This window comes from Littorina saxatilis, linkage group LG17 (assembly GCF_037325665.1).
Source record: "Littorina saxatilis isolate snail1 linkage group LG17, US_GU_Lsax_2.0, whole genome shotgun sequence".
Taxonomy (NCBI): domain Eukaryota; kingdom Metazoa; phylum Mollusca; class Gastropoda; order Littorinimorpha; family Littorinidae; genus Littorina; species Littorina saxatilis.
Window position 1 is genome coordinate 47201383 of NC_090261.1, and position 22153 is coordinate 47223535.

The following is a 22153-nucleotide window of genomic DNA, read 5'->3' on the forward strand; positions in this document are numbered from 1 at the left end:
CAACTTCAAATACCAACGTATCCAGTCAGTCGAACTTTTCAAGATAGCTTAGCTCACAGGCTCAGGCCGGGTTGGATCGAGTCACTAGTCAGTCGCACAGGCAAGGCTCAGCGTTCAAGTCAAAAATATCAAATATAAATTTGGCAAACGACGTGTAGGCCTACGTTAGTAACGATCATTCCCCGGGAAAAAATAGACTAAGCCTCAAAAATAGACTAAGTCTCAAATCACCACAAGAAGTACAATGAGTCGGTTTGGTTTGAGATCAGGGTCCGGCAATTACGGCTTTAATGACACCACTCTGCCGCCGGCACCAGTGACCACTCGGCTGACCGGAGTAGTCCACACCGTATACCGTGGTTGCACTATACTAGGCAAATCTGTCCGAAGCGGTTGCACCCTTATTTTTCTGTCCGAAGGGAGACACGCGACGACGGTAAGTTTCTGCACAAACTGATCACCTGTAATTCCTCACAAACTGTGACATATCATCACAAAACTACCGTTTGTACTTTGGCCTAAGGTGTCATAGCATCATATCATCGATTTGTTTCATTGCTTCAATGTGTTTGTGAACGTTGGCCTTCAAGTGTTTACACATTTCAAGCGCATTATGTGCAAATTTTGACTTTCCGCAGTTACTAGGGAAATTCAAGCACATGAGAAAGGCTACACGCGATTGTAATGTGATCTATGGTCATTTCTTGACATCTGGGTCAGATGATATGATTTAAAGTGGTGCAGGAGCGTCATATTTCATGAATCTGTGAAGACATTCAAAGATTTTGCGGTTGCGCATCTCCGAAGTGGCTGGTTGTGCATCTCTGAAGTTTTAGCTTTGGAGTCAGTTCGGTTGCGCACCGCCGAAGCATTTTCTTTCTGTTTTGCCTACATTATGCTAAATAAAATTAATGATGTTGATCGTCAGCGCCCGCCCCAATTTTTGGGGCCGCCCGGAGGATTTTTTTTATATTTTTGTGTGTGATTTTCAGTGCTCCAAAGTGACATTTTCGCATCTCAGTGACAAGGCATGTACATGAATTCAGTGCAATGTTGTGTGTGCGTGTGTGTGTGTGTGCATTTGTCCGTGTGAGCATTTGTCCTATGAGCAATTGTCATACAACCACAAAATGCAACAAAACTCTTGCCACGGTTAACCGTGGACAATTTGTTATGCGTCTTGGAGGAAAAAGTGTGTTTTGCGGCTTGACCAAACAGGATTTTTAAGGATAACGGGCTTGTGGGGTTTTCTTTTAACAGATTTAGCTTCATAACTTATTGTTAGCAAAACGTCAATTTACCTGAGCCTGCCCAGATCGTTTTGCCGTCTGGACAGCCAACCGCTATTAATTTGCTATGCACCGAAGAGCAAAAGTTGGTCTATTTCACCTCTTGAAATAGAATCCTGAAGGAAAAAACGCTGACGCGATTTTTCCCCGATTTTTAAAAATAGAATTATACAGTAATGATTATCAGTGAACAAAGTGTCATTTCTAAACACACTAACATTCTTTCCTTCAGAATCGTGTTTGGTCAAGCCTAATAAACGACTTTTTGCTCTTAGCCATATAAGATATTACCTACAGGTAACGACCAGGAGTGGCAAACCAAATGGGCACCCCCAGATCAAGCATGCTATACATAGGCATCGAAACACCGAAATATCTTCGGCGGTGTGCAACCGATTGCTTCGGGGATGTGCAACCAGAAAAACAGAGAGACTTCGGAGATGCGCAACCGACAAATCTTTGAATGTCTTCACAGATTCATGAAATATGACGCTCCTGCACCACTTTAAATCATATCATCTGACCCAGATGTCAAGAAATGACCATAGATCACATTACAATCGCGTGTAGCCTTTCTCATGTGCTTGAATTTCCCTAGTAACTGCGGAAAGTCAAAATTTGCACATAATGCGCTTGAAATGTGTAAATACTTGAAGGCCAACGTTCACAAACACATTGAAGCAATGAAACAAATCCGATGATATGATGCTATGACACCTTAGGCCAAAGTACAAACCGTGGTAGTCAGTTTGTGATGATATGTCATTTGTGAGGAATTACAGGTGATTTTGTGCAGAAACTTACGTCGCGTATCTCCCTTCGGACAGAAAAATAAGGGTGCAACCGTTTCGGACAGATTTGCCAAGTGCAACCACGGTATACGGTGAGAGTCAATACCTCAAAACTCAGTGGTGTTTGAACCTTAAAGGCATATGTACGCGCTCCCGTGTTTACAAAGTGTAGTTTGCCCACAATCGATGTCAAATGCATCATAAGGCCATATAATGACGATATGTCGCAATGCGCGGACCATATACATGCATTACAGCTTGTTCTAGCCTCTGAAAAAGTGAGGATGTCAACAAAGACGCGGAGTTTTTTCCCTTGCGTCAACGCAACCTCTGTTGGCAAATCTATAAATAGGACGATCCAGATCAAAATGAAAATTAACATATCTCAACATTGAAGGGGTCCTAGACCACAATATTTTGCAGGGAACTTAATTTAGCATGTCTCCAGCTGGTGGTAAAGCAATTAGCGTGTATATTCATCGAGTTAATATGCCTTTCAGCAGGCAAGCTTTCTACACGTGCTCATCGTGTTTGCCGGCTAGTGACTGGCCTATATAATACGTGTCCGACTGCGTGGGAAAGTATGACCAAAGATCTTTGGTATGACTCTCCGTAACGGCTTGACACGGAAAGCTGAGTGTTCATTCTTTCCGCAGTTTCACGGCAACGGCCTTAACAAACGGCCGGACAGAGTTCATTTTCCGAACATCGTCAGTCTATTCATTTTTAGATTGTTCCTTAATTTAAAGGCACAGTAAGCCTCCCGTAAACCATCACAGAGCTCCCCGAGCGTCTAAATACAGTACAAGCATACTTCCATTTGAACGCTCACCGAACGGGAACATCCTGGCTGCTTTCTGTCGAGCGTGAGACATTTTCAAAGAATTTATTTTCGTAGACTTGTTCCGTTAACAACAACGGCGCCTCGTTTTTGCGCTAGACCTAACTTTTAAAATCTAAATAATAAATTGACAGCTTGTTACACAAACATTCTTTAATCATAAAAGAATTCGTTTTTCATCAAGACAAGATCAGAACAATTCGAAGTTGTGAAAGTTAAAAAAAAAGAAAAGCCCGGAAGCAGGGTCACGCAAGGGTCGTAGCAGACGACGGCCGGTTTATCGGTGCAAATCGCCGTTCCTCTCAACAGTCAAAAGCCATCGCTAGAGTTCTTGTGAACCACAGCCGTTGTTTCGTGCATAAAAAAAACGTGCTATTGTGGATAAGCTCACGTCGAGTCGCATTCAAATGACTAACTATGACGACTGCATTGTGAAAAGGGAAAACTGGATCACACGGGTTCACGATGGCTCAGGGGTAAGATAAACCACGCAAAAATAAATTCTTTGAAAATTGTTCGCTCTTTACGGAGGGCACCTAGGATGTTCTCAATTGGTGAGTGTTTAAATGAAATGGTGTTTGTACTGTGTGTAAAAGCCTGACCGTATCTGTGATGGTTTACGGGAGGATTAAAGTGTATCTTGTATAGATTTAGCATGACATTTCTAATTATAATGATTTGTGGTTAGTATATCTGCATGCGTGTTTATGTCGCCTGGTTAATTTTGTTGCCGTGTAGTTTCTTAGCCCCCTCCCCTCCCCGGCCGCCCCCGGGGAAAAAACTTATTAAAAACGTGTGAAACTTGAAACTTCTCTACTCACAGTAAACCCCATGTTCACTACACCGGCCTTCGTCACAAGTTCTACTTTAAGTTCAGCAACTCTTTCGTCATTTAAAAAAAAAAAAAAATCGAATATCGTAGCGGCAGGCACAAATCAATTTGGGCACCGTGACATACTGTCACCACGTCCGAGTGAAGATCATATTCCCGGGCCCAGAAAACGTCTTCGCGTGGCGGACAGTGACTATAACTTGCAAGGTTAAGGGGTGGGGGTTGGGCGGGGTGGCCGGTGGGTTTGGGTATGATAAGGCTGGTGTAAGTTATTAATGTAATGCACTGAGTTTCTGTAAAGGGCAAAGACTGAGAACTTCTAAAATACGGTATTAGGTTCACTAATTGACACTGGTGAGCGCGTCAGTCAAAGACATAATTATGATCCTTTGTTGGCGAGGAGTGTGTATATCTTACGAAAGCAATTAAAGGCAAACCTCTTGTATTTGGACTCTCTAAAAATTCACTAAAAAGTCCAATGACTCCCTACAAATTAAAGTTTGGAGTTTCCGGCCGTTGGGGCGTCTCAGTGGGGAGCCCTGCTAAGTCAGGAGTCACTGCGGAGTGGGATGTCCCTTTACTTACCGTGAGCCGGTGTAACGATGTCAGCTTTCTGCCTCTGTCACCTTTCTGACTCGATATATATCTATAGGCTACTCGAGACTGAAATGTTAATCAAGTTGTTTCCAGGTCAAATTAAAGAAGTGAACTTATCAAGTTAAGGACAAAAAGCATGTCAGTTTCTTGATCTTTTCAGTTTGCATGTGACTGAAGCCGGAAATTGGTGGTGAAATTCAAGAGAAGTTTCACCCCAAAACTCGATTTCTTCGAAAACGTGTACCGAGAGGTTACGTCTCCTGAAGGAGAAGGGAAACATTTTAGATCATTTTAGGATGAATCAAATTTCTCAAAAAAATTACGGTTGGACAAATTTGACCCCATGAATGTAAAGTACACAAGGTCGATCGTCAGTAGGCCTACTATCGAAGGTTTTTGTTTCGTTCAGTGTGGAGTTTATACAAGATCAACGAGGCCGAATCAGAAAGCTGACAGAGGAAGAAATCTGACATCGCTAGTAAGACTGTGACATAATAACGACTGATGATCCGCTCAGAAGACCGGCTTTCGGGGGCCGGTTGGGGTCAGTAAAGCGGTCAGGCAATGACGAATTCAAAGAAACCGACAGCCACCTACCCGTGCACAGAGGAAGTTAACATTCTAGTCATGGTCATGACATTCAAAGTTACGTGGGAAAGTAAACACCAGCGGCTTCAGCTTAGACTATTGCCTGTAATGCGACCGAACCGTGGCAACCTCCCCCCCCCCCCCACCCCCACCCCAGTTTTGACAGCTCGAAACAGAAGTCGTCATGTTGTAAAAAGATGTACGATGCAAATTTGTTTTATTGAAATACTCGCACTGCATACATCATTTTTATTTATTTATTTATTTTTTTAAAAATGTTCTGAACATATTTTTATTGTACTATTGCTACATGTTCGATTGCTACCAGCTTGTATTTATAATTACCCAGGGCCGGATCTGGGGGGGGGGGGGGGGGGGGGGGTTCCTGGGGTTCCGGAACACACCCCCCCCCCCTGGCCATCCAATGTACCTCTCAGAGAAAAAAAAAAGTGGACTTTGGACCCCTGCCTTCAGTTGGAACCCCCCCCCCCCCCCCCCCCTCAAACTCGAACTTGGTCCGGCCCTGTTACCTGCATAGTATGCATTTGATTTTATGTATAACCACATATGTATGCTCTTCATGCCTCATCTTCATCATCATCATTATCATCATCATCATCTTCATCATCATCATCATCATCGTCATCTTTTTTATTATTATTATTTTTTTTTTTACATGTACAGCCTATGCTGTATATTACATGACATCACCTGAACAAAGGGACAGAACCATACAACAGAAAAACACTTGAACAATTACAACATACATGGGGTGGGAGGGTGGGTGGGAAGGGGGGATGTTCAGGGCTTGGTGGTCGCAGTATCAAAAGGATTTAAGAAAGAAAAAACCTAAGGGTTACATCAAAACATGCATATATATACAGGCGCCAATCCTTGTAACATTTATCTACTGTATTATTCACAACTGCGTTAGTCTATACTTTTCACAAATAAATATTTGCTTAAAATTTCTACTAAATGTCTGATGCATACCGGTACATCATTTTTTAATTTTCCATTCTCATTCATTTTCTCACGAGGCCCAATAACAAATTAAATTTTGACCAGATCAGTGCAATGCCAATTGATGCGAAAGGGAGACAGCTACCGAGCCGCCCCCAAAAAATCTCGTTTAAACTCTCGTTGTTTGGGGTTTGGTTTGCCAGGACTACACCAAAATCTTGTGTACAAACGTTACATCCTGTCATGCTGGCGGAGACGAAGAATGATCTCCGTTCGGTCTTTGCGTGGTTTCGCTTTTGCCGCTTCTGCTTTCGGTCGATCACAACTCCTGCCGTGGCCGGGAGTTCATTTCCGCTTCTCTGCTTTGCTACCGAGTTTGTCACACGAACAAACAAGCCAGCAATTTTACTCAGTCGCGATGGATAAGTTTGTAACCAAAACGCAGAGACCGAAGCATGAGAAGGAAAGCCCATCAAAAGGGTCGCCTTCGTCTTCCACTTCCAGTTCGCGTGTGACCAGATCTGGCATCGCCCCGGCTGAAGTACACGAAGAAATAGGTAATTTCGCTGCCTTTGTGCATTGTAATCTTCAAAGTGGATACTGTCGTCCACACCCAAACGAGGGACTTTCCTTCATGTGATCAAACACACCACTCTAAAAGTCTAAGCCTCCCAATCCCAAGCTTGTTGAAAGGTAATGTGCACACATAGTAAACATTAGAAATTTAAGACGTAGGGATAATTGTATGTCTGCTAATATATATTTGGCTTGAGGTGACGTGAGTTCAGAAAAACAAAAGTGCTTTAGTGATTTCTGCAAGAGATCGGCAGCAAATCATGGCTCCAATGTGTATATTTTTGAACAAAAATGATGTCAAAATTTTCATTCAAACCGCATAGTGCATAACAATTAACATACACATGGCAAAGTTAATTGTTTATTGCGACATCAGATAAAAGCCGATCAGCAGTGTGTACTTCCACCTCGATGTCGTGGATGCTAACTCTGGCACACCACTTGAAAATTCTCATAGATTTATTTCTGAACATCGTCTGTTCTTGATTAAAAATGAATTGTCCTGTGTTTGCTCCAGTGGCAAACAGTAAAAGACAGATTTAGATGTCCATAGGAACATCTAAATTTACAAGCAACAGGGAAAGATGTTAATACCGAAAAAAACTGCAAACATTTGCCGATGTACAAGTGGCTTTTTATTGTTGATTACTTTTAATTTTGTTTTGTTTAGTTTAATTCATAATGAAGTTCACCTGATGCTTGTCAAATGTGATATTGTATCAATTGTTATTTTCAGAGAAGTATTCAAAAATGTCTCAGAAAGAGAAACGAAAGCAATACAAATGTGGGGAAAAGTTCCTGACACTGAAAGACATCCCAACATGGCCGCAATATGCTGCCGGATTACCACCAAAGAGATCGATGGGAGCCGGAGGGAAGGGTTCAAAATGTGCTGCTGCTGACAAAATGAAATGTGAGTATAATACTATAAAGAAGCTTGTTTGCTAGCTTTTAAGGCAGCTTTGGGTACATCTCGTAATGGCTATAGTCAAAAAACTAGCCATATAATATGCCCCCCCCCCCCCCCCCCCCCCCGCAATATCCCCCCCCCATATTTTTCTTTTTTTCGGTGGTTTAAATTGGCATTTGCTGATTTAGGTAACCCAGTTGACTCATTTATTTCTACAGACCAAACCTTTCTTTGACCAGTTTAGAAAGAAAAAAAAAGATTCACAGACAATGGGACATAAAAATAAAGCAATACCAAGGGAAGCATTCAAGATCAAACTACAGATATATTCAGCTTGTTGCAAAAGAAAGAGAAAATAATGCCTCCTGACCCTACTTTTCTGATCATATTAATACATAAATCTCCATCCAACGTTGAAAATCTGAAAAGACAGGGTTTTGATAAATAATTAGTTTGAATGTCCTCTAAGGACCAAGAAGACAGGGTCTTAAAAGGGAGGGAGTCTTAAATCGGGGGGTGGGCGGGGATGTAGCTCAGTCGGTAGCGCGCTGGATTTGTATCCAGTTGGCCGCTGTCAGCGTGAGTTCGTCCCCACGTTCGGCGAGAGATTTATTTCTCAGACTCAGAGTCAACTTTGTGTGCAGACTCTCCTCGGTGTCCGAACACCCCCGTGTGTACACGCAAGCACAAGACCAAGTGCGCACGAAAAAGATCCTGTAATCCATGTCAGAGTTCGGTGGGTTATAGAAACACGAAAATACCCAGCATGCTTCCTCCGAAAACGGCGTATGGCTGCCTAAATGGTGGGGTAAAAAACGGTCATACACAATTAAAATTCCACTCGTGCAAAAAACACGAGTGTACGTGGGAGTTTCAGCCCACGAACGCAGAAGAAGAAGAAATCGGGGGTCCTGAAAGGAGGGCTCAACTGTATCACAAAATTGATGATTTTCACTAACCTTTGTAGTCATAAGTGTTGTCTGTTTCATCCACTGATACCAACAACAAACCAGCTGCTTCAAGATTTGAAGTGAATGAGGAGCTGAACCAGAAAATGTCCATGTTCCAAGCGGACATCACAGCATTGGAGATTGATGCCATCGTCAATGCAGCAAATAATTCCTTGCTTGGGGGAGGAGGAGGTCTGTTGTTTATTGAAATGAATGTGTTCACTGTGTGTGTGTGTGTGTGTGTCTTCCTCAGTGTTTTTATTTGTGTGTGTGTCTGTGTGCGTGTGTGTGTGAGTGTGAGCGTACAATATGGGCAAGTGTGTGTGTAAGAATTGGAGAGAGAGAGAGAGAGAGAATTTTCAATTCTGTTTTACTGTTAGCCATTGTCAAAATCACCCTAGTGCACATTTGTGTGGTTAACTTCACATTGAAATTTAAAGTTAACATGCTTTGTCTTTGTTTCAGTGGATGGAGCCATTCACGCAGCCGCTGGCAAATTCTTGAAAAAAGAGTGCGCCACTCTCAAGGGTTGTCCGACTGGAGATGCCAAAATCACCCAGGGTTTTAAGCTCCCTGCAAAATGTAGGTGGCACAGACAGGTGTAGAACATGGCTAGTTTAGACAGTCGGACCTGTCAATAATGACCACCGGAGGGACTGACCAAGTGTGGTCATTATAAACAAGTGTTTGCAGGCAATCTATTTATTTATTTATTTATTTTATGCAGCTTGTTATCGCGCGCATATTTCAACATACGGATTCAAGGCGCAGGGATTTATTTATGCCGTGTGAGATGGAATTTTTTTACACAATATATCACGCGATTACATCGGCCAGCAGATCGCAACCAAATTCCAACCAATCAACAAGAAGAAGAACAAGTGGTTGCTTTGGAAAGGCAGTGTTTGTTGTGTGTGTGTGCGCAAGTGTGTCTATTTGCCTGTATGTCTCTCTGTTAGTCGGTTCTTCGGTCGGCCTGTCGGTTGTGCGCTTATATTTTGTGCTAGCGACATACAGCAGCATCTAAACAAGATTTCTTTTGCAGTCGGGCAGAAAAATATCCATGCCATAACCCGCTAAGTCTATACGCTTACGTCAGATACATACACCTGTTAATTATGAAAGAAACATTGCTCCTTTTCGCTACTGGGGAAAATACCTTTTTGGAAAGAAGGTTCAACGGAAAAAAAGGAGACTAAATCGATCGCACAAATTTATAACAGCAGAAAACCAATACATGTATTACTAATGCACGCACAGAGCAGTTATCGGGTTATGCCAGGTTGGAAAGAAGGTTCAACGGAAAAAAAGTAGACTAAATCGATCGCACAAATTATAACACCAGGAAACGAATACATGTATTACTAACGCACGCAAACAGCAATTATCGGGTTATTCCAGGTTCACTTCATACCTTCCTATTCTCTCCCCACCCCCACCATCTGCACCCTGGCCTCAAGGGTTATGACAGGTACGTAGCATGATAATTACGACTGACAAATCATCCCAAAACACATGTCAGTAATCTTCTTCTGAAAATACAGAACAAACCCCCCCCCCCCCCCCCGCCCCCCCCCTTTCCCGACACTATTTGATAGATAGAAATGAAAAGACATTGGGCTTCCTTTTGGGTGGTCTTTGTGGGCGGGTGGTTTTTGTGGGTAGGTGATCATTTTCTAAAGGTGGTTGCCGGGGCAGTTTGGACTGTAGGTACATTGTCAGCATTTGTCAACAATAGCTGTTCCGGTCTGTGTAAAATATCATACTTTGGTTAAAAATTGTGTGATGTATTTTTTAGTGATTTTTTTTTTCTCTTGAAAAATAATGAAAATACAAGCAAGCTGTCAGCTTTGAAGACTATATATCAAATATTGTCATCATTTTCACGAGTTTTCATTCACAAACACCTGGGAAATAAATCTCATGTTCCCCATGCAATAACTCGAGGTGGTGAATGGGTTTGAGCTTTCAGGTGAAATGTGGATTGTCAAAGTAAAAGCCAATCAGGCTGATTGGTTGATGTGTGGAACCATCGCGGCTTTGGATTTGTGTTTCCGAGGACAACGATTGTAAGCATTCACTCTCAAAGACCCAATCAATGTTGATAATCAGGCATGAAAATTCTCCGTATTTTCCGTATTTTCCGTATTTTTTTTTATTTTCTGTATTTTTCCTTTTTTTTTTTTTTTTTTAAATTTTTTTTTTTTTTTTTTTTTTTTTTTCCTAGTCACAGTTATAGTAAAATAGTTTTGGGGCCATGTTTGAATCCAATTTTAAGGCTCAGATAGCCCCAGATTGCACCAAATTGCACCCTTGAAAAAAAAAATTTCCGGGGGAGCATGCCCCAGGACCCCCCTAGAAGTCTTGGCGCTTCGCGCCTGCGAAACTTGGCGCTATGCGCCTGCAAAACTTGGCGCTATGCGCCTTCGAATTTTTTTTTCAGTATTTTTTTTTTTTTCAGTTTTCATGCCTGATAATTACTGCGGCGACTCATGGTCAATTTGCAACTTATCTCTGTAATCGCAAAATACACAACGAAAAGTCATAAACACTTAAAAGAAAAGAAATATGCTCAACACTTACTGAACTCACAGGTATGATCGCAGCTCTGTACATTTTCAGACTGGAAGAAAAGCGTCAACAAGCTACGTTTGACGTCACATACAAGTTTGACGTGTTATCTCGTGCTACTGTTGCGACTTCTGTCTTGTGTGTGGCGCACGTTATATGTCAAAGCAGCACCGCCCTGATATGGCCCTTCGTGGTCGGCTGGGCGTTAAGCAAACAAACAAACAAACAATCGTGCTACTGACGATGCTTTGTGGCCCGGAGTTGGATTCTAAAAATTCGTCTCCCTGTGGGTTATTGTGCTTTTTGTTGCACAACCAAAATGATGACAAAAACGATGTTTGGTGGCTTGTTGTCAGACCAGCATTTTGTTGTTGGTCCTCGGGAAGCATATCTATCGCCTTTTGTCTGATATTTATCAACCGCGGCCTTCGGCCTTGGTCGATAAAGATGAAACAAAAGACGATATGGTCCCCTTGGACCAACAAAAAAGCTGGTCTGTCATCAAGCCACCAAACATCTTATAATGTCCCCTATTGAATGAAAAAAATACGAACAAACAAACAAACACCTTTTGACTTTGTATTCTTAAAACTGTGTGGTAAGTGTTAGTCTGGCTCTGTGACATTCAGTTATTTACTATCATACGTTAGGAACAATGGTTTTCATGTAAGCAGAAATTCCAACCATTAAGCTCAGATGTTCTGTATGCAGTTTTTATTGCAGTATCTTATGATGAATTTACAGGGGTGCCTGTGATGAAAGGATATTCTTGGCACAAACCAAAATTGTCCCTATACCTGCTGGTGGCCTGTCATTACAGGTTTTGGTCAGGTTTTATATTTTGGTCAGTATCATGCTATAAATAATGTAAGGGACAACGAAGATGTCCTTTATAGGGGAGTCCTCTCATCAGAGGAACCTCATATCGCAGGCACCACTGTAGTATCTTGGGGTGGATTTATTTTGGCGAATAAGTTTGTGTTTTTCTGTCAACAGATGTGATTCACACCGTGGGGCCCGTTGGGGAGGATACAGGTCTTCTTCAGTCCTGCTATAAACAGTGTCTGGAACTTCTCAAGAAAAACAAGCTGAAGTCAGTGGTAAGTCATTGACTGGACGCAGTGATCGTTTTTAGAGAGATTTGAAAGAGGCTTTTGTCTTTACAAAAGTGTCTTTGTTGTTACTTAGGTAAATATTCATGAGCTCTGTAGCTACAGGTGTAACAACATTTCTAGGAAATAACACTTTTATGTATTGGTGGTGGTGGGGTTGTGGTTTTGTTTGCTCAAAAATGATTGCAGATTTGCAAGCAGCATGGACCTTTAATGTTGGTTTTCTGTTTATTGCGTATTTGAGGGTGATGATTGTTTTCATTTAAAACTGGGATTTAGTTTTTAATTATGATTTATCCATTGATGTGTATGGACGTGCCTGAAGCCTGAATGTAGCCTGCCAAGTTGCTGTTGAAGCAGTAATTGGTTTAAACAATGTTTATTCATATTTACATGTTCAGGAAATGTACATCGACATAGGGTGAAGACAACTGCAGTAATTGATATGAAACAAAAATTGCCTTAGTACTAATTGACGCCTGTGGACAAATATTAATCAGAGGTTTCAGACCCAACATACAGCCAACGCATATCAGTCTGTGGGTTTTAATGATCAGGTACCTACTTTTTGTGAACATTTGATTAAGGTGTTAATGAAAAAGTAAGTAATGTGTAAAGTAGCATTATCATTTCTTTTTCAGGCTTTTCCGTGCATTTCTACTGGAATCTATGGTGTGTATTTATTTTCTATGTTGTTTAGTTTGGTACATTTCAGAGTGTACTTTTTCAGCATTATATTGACGGTTGCTTGTTCAGTAGCAAATGCATATTTATACAGTGAACCCCCTCCCCCCCCTCCCCCCCCTTTAAAACCTGGTGACAATATTATGTTTTATAATAGAGGTAAATTGACAGACGTTATTAAAAAAAGATCTTGAAAACCCCCCGCGGGTTAGGGGGAAAAATTTACCCGATGCTCCCCAGCATGTCGTAAGAGGCGACTAACGGATTCTGTTTCTCCTTTTACCCTTGTTAAGGGGATGTGCGGGGGTGATTTTTGAGCTTTTGGGCAGATTTGGGCATTTAGACATTTTGACTGTTTGGAAAACTGTGGTCATTTTTCTTTCAATTTCTGCCGTTGATGTTGCATATACATGTTTTTTTTGTGCAATAAAAATAAATTCAATACACCAACCCTCGCCTGATTGCGTTCATTTGTCTTGAACTTGCCTTATTATTGCCGGTTTTCAACACCTTGATCAGCAAATTTGAGCAGACGACAGAGCGAACACTGCATGACGTTGCTTGCTACATAGCCTCCCCTGTTTGCATGTGACCGTTGTTTCGTTATTTTCCGGACTACTTCGGCTCTAACGGAACATTTTCAATGTAGGTCAATCTACGCCAACTTCCTTATACGGAGAGTATGACGTATGATGTGATCTTGATTCGTTCAACCGGGGTCACGTGGTACAACAATGGCGCTTGTTTACAAGCAGTGAAAGTACACGCTCCTGTGCAAAAATGGTTCGCACCAAGCCATCAACAACCAGAGGAGCCCCAAAATATACGAAAAAGAGGACAGATCAAGTGAAGAATCAATGGAAGGCGAAGAAATCAGCGCAATCAGCTTCTGTGCTGGCTGACGTGGCAGAATTAGTGCCGGTTTTGGGGTCGTCTGCTAGTGCTACATTTTCCGCGTCGATTCCTTCGACTGAAAACATTCTCGGCACGAAGACAAGAAGTGAGTTCAAAAAAGAATCGTATGAGAGGTTTGTGTCCGGTGGAGTTGACACTAAGTCATCTGCTGCTACTGAAACCCTGGTAAAAACCCAGAGGGGTGTTGTAGACTTTGCCGAAGTAGACAGTATGGTTGCAAGTCTGTGCTGTCCACAGTGTAAAAACAAGTGCTTGTCTCTTTGCACAGACTCCAGACCAACAAGTGGCTTGGCAGTATTTGCCCAGGTGAACTGTTCTTCGTGCGAAGAGCCTGTGTATGAACAGTATCTTGCGACAAAATTTAAGGCCAAGACAAAAGTGTTCGACATGAACAGACAGGCAGTGTATTCCTCACTTGCTTGTGGACTGGGAGCCACCACATTCAGAAATTTCTGTGAAAACATGGATTTAGCTGGACTTCACCACAAGACCTTTCATAGTCATACTCATGCCAGCCAACTATTCACACAACTGGAGAAATTCCGGAAGCATGTGTTCAGTGACACTGTTGCATATGTTCGAGAAGTTCATGCAAGATACTGTGGCACTACTCGATCTTGGTGTCGACGACACCCTGAACATTATTGTGAGCTATGATGGCACCTGGCTTACTCGTGGACACTCTTCGCACATTGGAGTTGGGTGTGTTGTGGACTTACTTACTGGACTCTGTGTTGATGCCCATGTCATGTGTACCTACTGCCAGGTGTGGAGTCTACGGGGCAGAAGCTGTTTCAGGAAAAGCCAGAGGAGTATGCGGCCTGGCTCGTGGACCACTTGGACAAGTGTGAGGTGAACTATAAAGGTAAATTATATCTGTTTGCACAGACATATTTGAATAGAGTTTATTTCAAATTTAAGCAACTTACTCAAATAATATAGCAAATTACAAGTAAATGTAATAGTGATGAGTGGATATTATTTTCCATGCATTCCAGTGAAACTGAAAACCAAAACCAAAGGCATCCATGGATGATGGATTAAAAAAAAAAGCGTCATAAAGACAGATCATCAATTTATGATAATAATAATGAAAGTTGTAACACATGCGTAAAAATCCAATTTGTATCTTGAATAGTTCAGGGCATGGGGGAGTGCATGTGTGTGATGAAAATAATAAGAAAACACACACACATAGATAGACAGACAGAGAGAGAGAGAGAGAGAGAGCTGTATCTACAGCATCAAGAGAGATTCACAAGTCTTCAGAATCAACGGGCTTCCCAGAACTGAGGGAGCTAGAATAGTGGTCAGGGGATGGCAAATAGTACATATGTGTGGCACAATACAAGTGTATTTAAAAACGTTCAAATGGTATCAATTAATGCATTATGCTTAACGTTTACAATCTAACAATGTTCAGTGCACCTATACCTGCTGCTAGAAATTTAATATTCAGTAATTTGGTAATTCCATGTTTATTTCATTTTTTTCCCGCATTAATTATAATTGAAGTATTAGCTGGACAATGACTGTGAATAACACATGCGCGCACACACACACACACACTTAAAAAATACTCTGTTTGCAAATTACATTTCTTATTTTGTTCTTGTTTGCAGGCTCATCAGGGATGATGGAGGTGGAAGCAGCCCGTGTCATATGGCGTCGATCGGTGAACACCAACAAGCTTCGCTACACAACACTACTGTCGGACGGTGACTCCAAGACTTTTACATAGCTCAACGACATCAAGCCCTATGGTGAGGATATTCACATTGACAAGGAAGAGTGTGCGAACCATGTGAGTAAACGACTTGGTACAGCTCTTAGAGAGTTCAACTTTGGACCTGCTGCTGCTGCCGACTCTGCCCAGTTCTTCGGATTCTAGACTGGACATCACATGAAGAGGCTTGGAGCAGCCAGGATGCACAAGAGGGTGCGGAACAGTCTGAAGGCTGTGAGAGACAAGCAAAGTAAAAGGAGAGACAAAGTGCGGGCAGCCAAGTCAGAGAGACTGGAAGAACTTGTTCAGCTGGAAGGTGGCCCTGCATATGCTGCAGGCATGTTCTAAGTTTTGACTAAATGTTTTAACTTAGACAGGGAATCGAGATGAGGGTCATGGTGTATGTGTCTGTGTATAAAGTGATTCCGAGGAAACTACTGGACCAATCTTGACAAAACTTAACATGAGAGTTCCTGAGTGTGATATCCCCAGATGTTTTTTTCCATTTTTTGGAAAGATGTCTTTGATGACGTCATATCCGGATTTTTTTAGGCAGTTGAGGCAGCGCTGTATCACCCTAATTTTTCAACCAAATTGATTGCAATTTTGGTAAAGCAATCTTCGACGAAGTCCAGACTATGGTATTGCATTTCAGCTCAAAATCTTAAAAATAAATTAATGAGTTTGCTTGTTAAAGTTGTCATTAAAATCTAATTTTTAGTAGCAAATTAAACCTTGACTGCATTGCATTCCTCATTTTTTCCTGAATTCAAAAATATATAGAAATGTCATGTTCACTCTAACAATGTGCTCATAATTACAGAAAATAGGTTTAGTAAGTACTACATATATGGTCTCATGCTTTGCGGAGACGAGCGTGATCCGTCTCGGTATTGTTAGCCGAGACTATCTAAATGTATCTCGTAGTCTTGGTGATGACTGGTTTGTGGTGTTGATATTTAAGTTTCATACCGATTGACTAAATGTTTTTATATCGCTTTAGGCGACTTGTCATTGTTATTGTGGTTAACATTATTCTCATATATATTGTGGTTATTGTGGTTATTGTACGCGTGCAATTGATGACTTGGGTACGTTTCGTAATTTGGAGCTAGCTTGTGTGTGTGTGTGTGTGTGAATGTGAGCGAGTGAGCGAGCTTTTTTTGGTGTGCATGCTGTGATTGGGAGTGTGTGTATGCATTGTTTGTAACTCGGAACAAACAATTTTCCAGGTGTACTGCACATGTTTGAAATAACTTATGTTTTATGTCTTCCCTAACTTTTAAACGGTGTCTCTAAGGTGTGAAAAACGTTCCTCAGTGTGGAATTTGGAGATACATGTATGTATTTTGAGTTTAATTACAACTATCAATGGTTTCAAAACAAATTGTGTGCGTTTTTGCCTTTTTCTCAGTTTGCATGTTTTGACATTTGGGAACAAAATGATTTCAAATCTACTGGTTAGATTTCTGTGAAATTCTGCATACTTGTACTTTTACATACTATCTACAGATTTACTATTTGAATAATGAATCGGAAAAGAAATGTTGGCTTTACGAATTTTTTAATATTAAATTTTACGCAAAATTTCAACATTATGATAAAAAAATTTTTTTTTAAATAACTGTAATACTCACAGAAAAAAGCAATAGTAAATCTGTAGATATGATCTAAATCTATATTTATGCAAAATATTGGACAGAAATCGAGCATTTGGATATGGAAAAAACGGTTCCTAAAATCCAATATGGCTGCTGTTTACTTTCCTGTTTCTATAGCAACGACATACACAATTAACAAACACGTTAACGTTTTTTAATTCAGAGACCATCAGTATTATAACAAAAGCGACACAAACAGTGCTGATCATCATATATGGAAAATAGCGATTTGGCCCTCACATGGCCTTAAGTGTTTCTTGTATAGAATATAGTCAATTTTTGTAAAGATTTTAGTCAAGCAGTAGGGGAGACCGGGGCTAGTCCGCCTACTTTTATGGTTTTGGTAGCATAACTGGCGAGTTTGATGAACTAGAAGACTGATTTTTTATTTTACATGAAGACAAATGTGTAGCTGATATCAATGTGCAGACAGTTTTTATGTGCGCATGAACATTTGTTGTACATGCTGCTTTAAGTAGACCTACCCTAACGTAGGCGAACTTGCCCCAAGTCGGGGTAAGTCCACCTACAGGGTGGGGCAAGTCCGCCGCTCTCATCCCATAGTAGGTACAAGACTAGTAGTGGGCAAGCTTTAGTGGGAAAGCTTTTTTAATTCCCTTCAATATTTAGGTTCAAAAATGCCAATGACAAAATACGAAAATATGTAACACAAATTTAATATCATATTCTTACTCCGAATCACATTAGCATTGAGTCACCTGAGATGCTTATCACTGAAAAACGCTTACCCGGCTAAAGAATTTAAAGGGAAGCAACCCCATCACCAAAACGAAAGTGAAAGTAGCTTTGGTAATGGGCCAGTACACCGGGAGTTACCTCCCATACGGGTGTATGCCACGTCACTTCCTCTAGGAACACGTGCCTATTATCATACGTCTTTTTCACCTCGGAGAGGACGGTTCACTTTTTGACGCTCTGTGGCTGACCTTGTGTGTTTGAGTGACACCCGCCGGCCACGTTACCCAGCTTGTCTGCTCGCCTTGCCTACAGTTTGGTGAGCTCGTTCCCGTTTGTTGTTGGTTGTTTGCGCTGTTTCGTTACTGTACGTTGTCCGTTTTTTACGGACTTGTGTGTCAGTGACTTGCGTGTTTCGCCATTTTGTTGTGTGAGTTAGTTAGCTAACTCGTGTGACTTTGCTAGTAGCTCTGCGTGCCCTCTTTCTGTTTGGGCAAGTGTAGCTTTAGTATTTTGTTGACGCGTAAGCGTGTGTGTTTACTGTGTTTTCAGTCGTTTTGACTTACGTTTCAGTAAATCTTTTTACTTTGCCACGTGTTGTTGACGTTTGTGTCAGTGTCTTGCGTGTCGCCATTTTGTTGTGTGAGTTAGTTTTCTAGCTCGTGTGACTTTGTTTGTAGCTCTCCGTGCCTCTGCTTGTGGGGCAAGTTTAGCTATAGTATTTTGTTAACGCATTAGTGCGTGTGTTTACTGAATTTTCCAGTCGTTTAGACTTATGTTTCAGTAAATTTTTTCGCGTTGCCACGTGTTGTTGTCAACATGTCTGATTCAGACAAGCGCCGTGGCAAGTCGGACCCCAAGGGGAAAATTAAGGCTAAGTCTTCCTCTTCCAAAGCAACGTTACTTGTTACAGACCAAGAGCGTAACACTTTGTTGGCTGTACCAATTTCGGCGCCTAGCGCTGTTACTACTTCTGCTTCTTTTGCGGCGCCTAGCGCTACTGTTACTTCTGCACCTGTCTCTACATCGGAGACTTCGTCTTCTTTGTTAGCACCTGGACAAGGTGCGTTGGTTTCCTCTCTGTTAAAGTCACTGGTTCCAGAAATCCGCAGCTTGGTGCAGGCAGAATTTCAGCGTTCCGTCGCCAGCAGTTCGGCGTTTCCGGCATCTGGCAGTGACGTCCGGGCATTGGCTTCCGTGTCTTTGTCCTCCACTTCCGGCTTGGAGCAGCGTCCTCCCTCTTCAGCGTCGGTTGGTAAGCAGAGCTGGTCCGATAGCCCTCGTGAGGCGCCTGGACGTTCTCCTTCGGGGGACAGCTCTTTCGCATCGGGTCACGACCGATACCTTGCTGATCTTTCATTTCCGGCGATAACCTACGAGGCCCCGGACTTGTTCGAACAGCGGCGGCAGTCGGTTTCGACTGCCGCATTTCCGGCACTTGCCGGAAGTGATGATCCGTCCGCTCCGGCACGCTACGGCGGTCGCGGCAGGATGGAGTATTCACTGACTTCCGGTCCTTCCGGATCGCGAAGTCAACCAGTGCAGTCTTCACTTCCGCATTTTGCGGTTCCGTTGACTACACTTCCGGTTTCGGCCGGAAACGCTTCTTCCTCTTCTGGTGGTTCCTTCCGGATACCAGATAGTGGATTACAGCGTGCGCCTTCCGGCTTTCAAGCGCCTAGGCTTGAGCAGGCATCACTCCACTCAGTCGGGGGAGTGACGTCAGCTCATCCAGCTCCGGTTTTTGCGGATGGTCGTCCTGCTTACCCTTTACCTTCACAGGGTTTTGGGCGGCAGGATGACGTTAGTGCTCAGGCTTTTCCGGTTTCCGGTTTGCCAGGGCATGCTTCTGCTTCCGGAACTGGTGACTTCGGTCATGGTTCCACGTGTGACTATTCTGATGCTCCATCAGTGGTCAGCGAGGAGTCGCGGGGCGTGTTTCCGTCGAAGCTCAAGTCTGTTCTTGACGTCGCGGCGGAAGTAACGTCTCGTTATTTTCCTGAAGGGGTGGTGGCTGCGGACTCTTCCGCATCATTCGTTCCTTCTGCCATGGCGGACTTCCGGCCGGCACAGGAGGATGTTTCTTCCTTCCGGTTCGCCGAGTCTCCGTCAGTGGCTTACCAACTTTCGCATTCACTGGTTCGTCCAGCACATGCGGGGAGTGGTATTCGGCCAGTGCCTGTTCCGTTACTGCTTCCTTTTGGTCCAGTTCCGGAATCAGCTCAGCAGTGGGTGGCTTCAGCTGCCCAAGCCTCTTCCTTCGTGCCTACGGCCAATAGGAAGCTTGGCATGCCCAATCAGAGCCAGAATTGGCTGGCGTCTTTTGCACTCCCTAGGGCTACCCTTCCGGTTTCCCGGGAATTGCTGCCTCTTCTGACTAAACCGATCAAGCGTGATTCGGTTTTGCCGGTTTCCGAGGCTTCCCTCCTCTCTGCTGAGGAGGTTGGACGTCGGCAGATCGAACTGTCCTCCATTGCGGAGACTCTCGTTCGGGCTCTGTCTCGGGCATTGACCGATTCGCTAGTTCCTTTCACTCTCAGTGAAGAACAGAATGCGGACGATGTCTCTGCGCTTTTGACCGCATTGGCCAAGGTCAATGAGGAACAATTGCGTCTTTCCTCCCTGCAGTACACCCAAGCGGTACTCTGCAGGAGGGATCTCTTCCTCTCGCAGTCCCAATTCACGGAGCTGGCTACTAGGGAGACCTTGAGAGTCTCCCCGGTCTCAGAGGAGTCTCTCTTCTGTCCGCTGGCACTGGATGCCAGACAGAAGGAGATTCAGTCAAACAAGGACAGTCAGTTCCTTGACTACACTCTGAAGGGGGTGAAACAGTCTCAGCCTTCTAAACAGAAGCAGGCTCAGACATCGTCTAACCCCAAGCCAGCTCAGAAGCGGCAGGCTTCGCCGGCCGCTCGTGGTGGGAAGAAGAGGACGGCATCGGGGAGGGGGCGTGGCGGCTCTGGAAGTAAGCCACACCCCCAATGAAGCGCTCCCGATCTCACCTCCCTCCCGCCCTCCACCTTGGTGATGGCGGGAGGCCCCTCCCGGGCACTTTCTCGTTGGATGTCGGTAGTAGACAGCCAATGGATTGTGGGAGTGGTGAGTTCGGGCTTCCGTCTACTCTGGCGGGAGGAAAAGGCGCCTCTTACCCGAGTGCCTCTGCGGTTCAAGCCCCCCTTCTCGCAGGAAGCACGTTCCGTCTTGCAGTCGGAAATTGCCTCCCTGGAGCAGAAGGGCGCGGTGGAGAGAGTTCGGGTCCACAGCTCCCTGGGATTTTACGGGCGTCTGGTCGCTGTTCCCAAAGCATCAGGAGGATGGCGTCCCGTGTTGGATTTATCTCTCCTCAATACTTTCTTGAGGGAGATAAAATTCAAGATGGAGACGCCAGCCTCTGTCCGAGACTCTCTCCGCCCAGGAGACTGGGTGACCTCGATCGATCTCACGGACGCATACTTTCACATTCTTATGCATCCGACCGACCGGAAATGGCTTCGTTTCCGGTGGGGAGATCAGATCTACCAGTTTCGCGCACTCCCTTTCGGGCTGTCTCTCGCACCGTGGATTTTCATCATGGTGGTGAGACAGGTCTGTGCACTGGTGAGGTCCCAGGGTATCCGTCTGCGGGCTTATCTGGACGACTGGCTCATCATGAACCAGTCCCAGAGCGGCTGTTCGCAGGATACCCTGACGGTTCTTCGAGAATCCAACTGGTTGGGGTTCTCGATCAACCGGGTAAAGTCGGAGCTGACCCCGTCACAGACATTCACTTATCTGGGGATGTCTTTCGACACGGTCGCTTGGACTGTCCAGCCTTCTCAGAGAAGGGTGGACAAGCTCCAAGCTCAGATTCGCTCCACTTTACCTCTCCTGATGGCTTCCATCCGCTCGCTCGCCTCCATCTTGGGGCAGATGGAGTCTATGGCTCTTCTGGTTTCACTGGGCCGGGTCCACAAATGTCCGCTTCAGTTCGCGCTGAAGCCGTTTGTGGACTCTCCTCTGGTGGACTGGGACGCCCTCATCCCTTTGCAGGGATGGTTCCAGTCTGCGACCCTTCCGTGGTTGCACACGGAGTGGGTCTGCAGAGGTGTTCCGATCGTCGTGCCCCTCCCCGACCTGGACCTCTTTACAGATGCGTCCAGGGAGGGTTGGGGGGCACATACAGATCTTCAGACTCCTCCCTTTCCGTTACTCAGCCGAGTAATCCGGAAAGCGGAGATGGAGGAGCCGGCCCTTCTTCTTCTGGTCGCTCCTCTGTGGCCGTCGCAGGTCTGGTTTCCAGATCTTCTTCGGCTTGCCCAAGGGCCCCCCATTCCTCTCGCACTCGTGCGAGGGGAACTAGTGCAGCCCCGAACAGGCATTCCACACGAGGAGCCCAGTCTTCTGAAGCTTCACGTGTGGAAGTTGTTCGGGACTCGCTGAAGCGCTCTGGGGCGTCGTCTTTGACTCTGGAC

At 43.9% G+C, this 22153-nt stretch overlaps 1 protein-coding gene across 3 annotated transcripts in view; it reads left to right on the forward strand.

The window, feature by feature from the left end:
- Positions 1-6134: 6134 nt before the first annotated feature.
- The window catches only part of LOC138953567 (ADP-ribose glycohydrolase MACROD2-like), a 30865-nt gene continuing 14846 nt past the window's right edge, over positions 6135-22153 (forward strand). For all 3 annotated transcript variants that reach the window (XR_011451564.1, XR_011451565.1, XM_070325411.1), the window contains exons 1-6: positions 6135-6458; positions 7214-7390; positions 8401-8529; positions 8803-8919; positions 11905-12008; positions 12662-12692. Coding sequence is in view for 1 of the 3 variants with exons in the window: in XM_070325411.1 (XP_070181512.1) it covers positions 6164-6458; positions 7214-7390; positions 8401-8529; positions 8803-8919; positions 11905-12008; positions 12662-12692 (853 nt within the window). In the remaining 2 variants the exon portion in view is untranslated. The remainder of the gene's footprint in view (positions 6459-7213; positions 7391-8400; positions 8530-8802; positions 8920-11904; positions 12009-12661; positions 12693-22153) is intronic.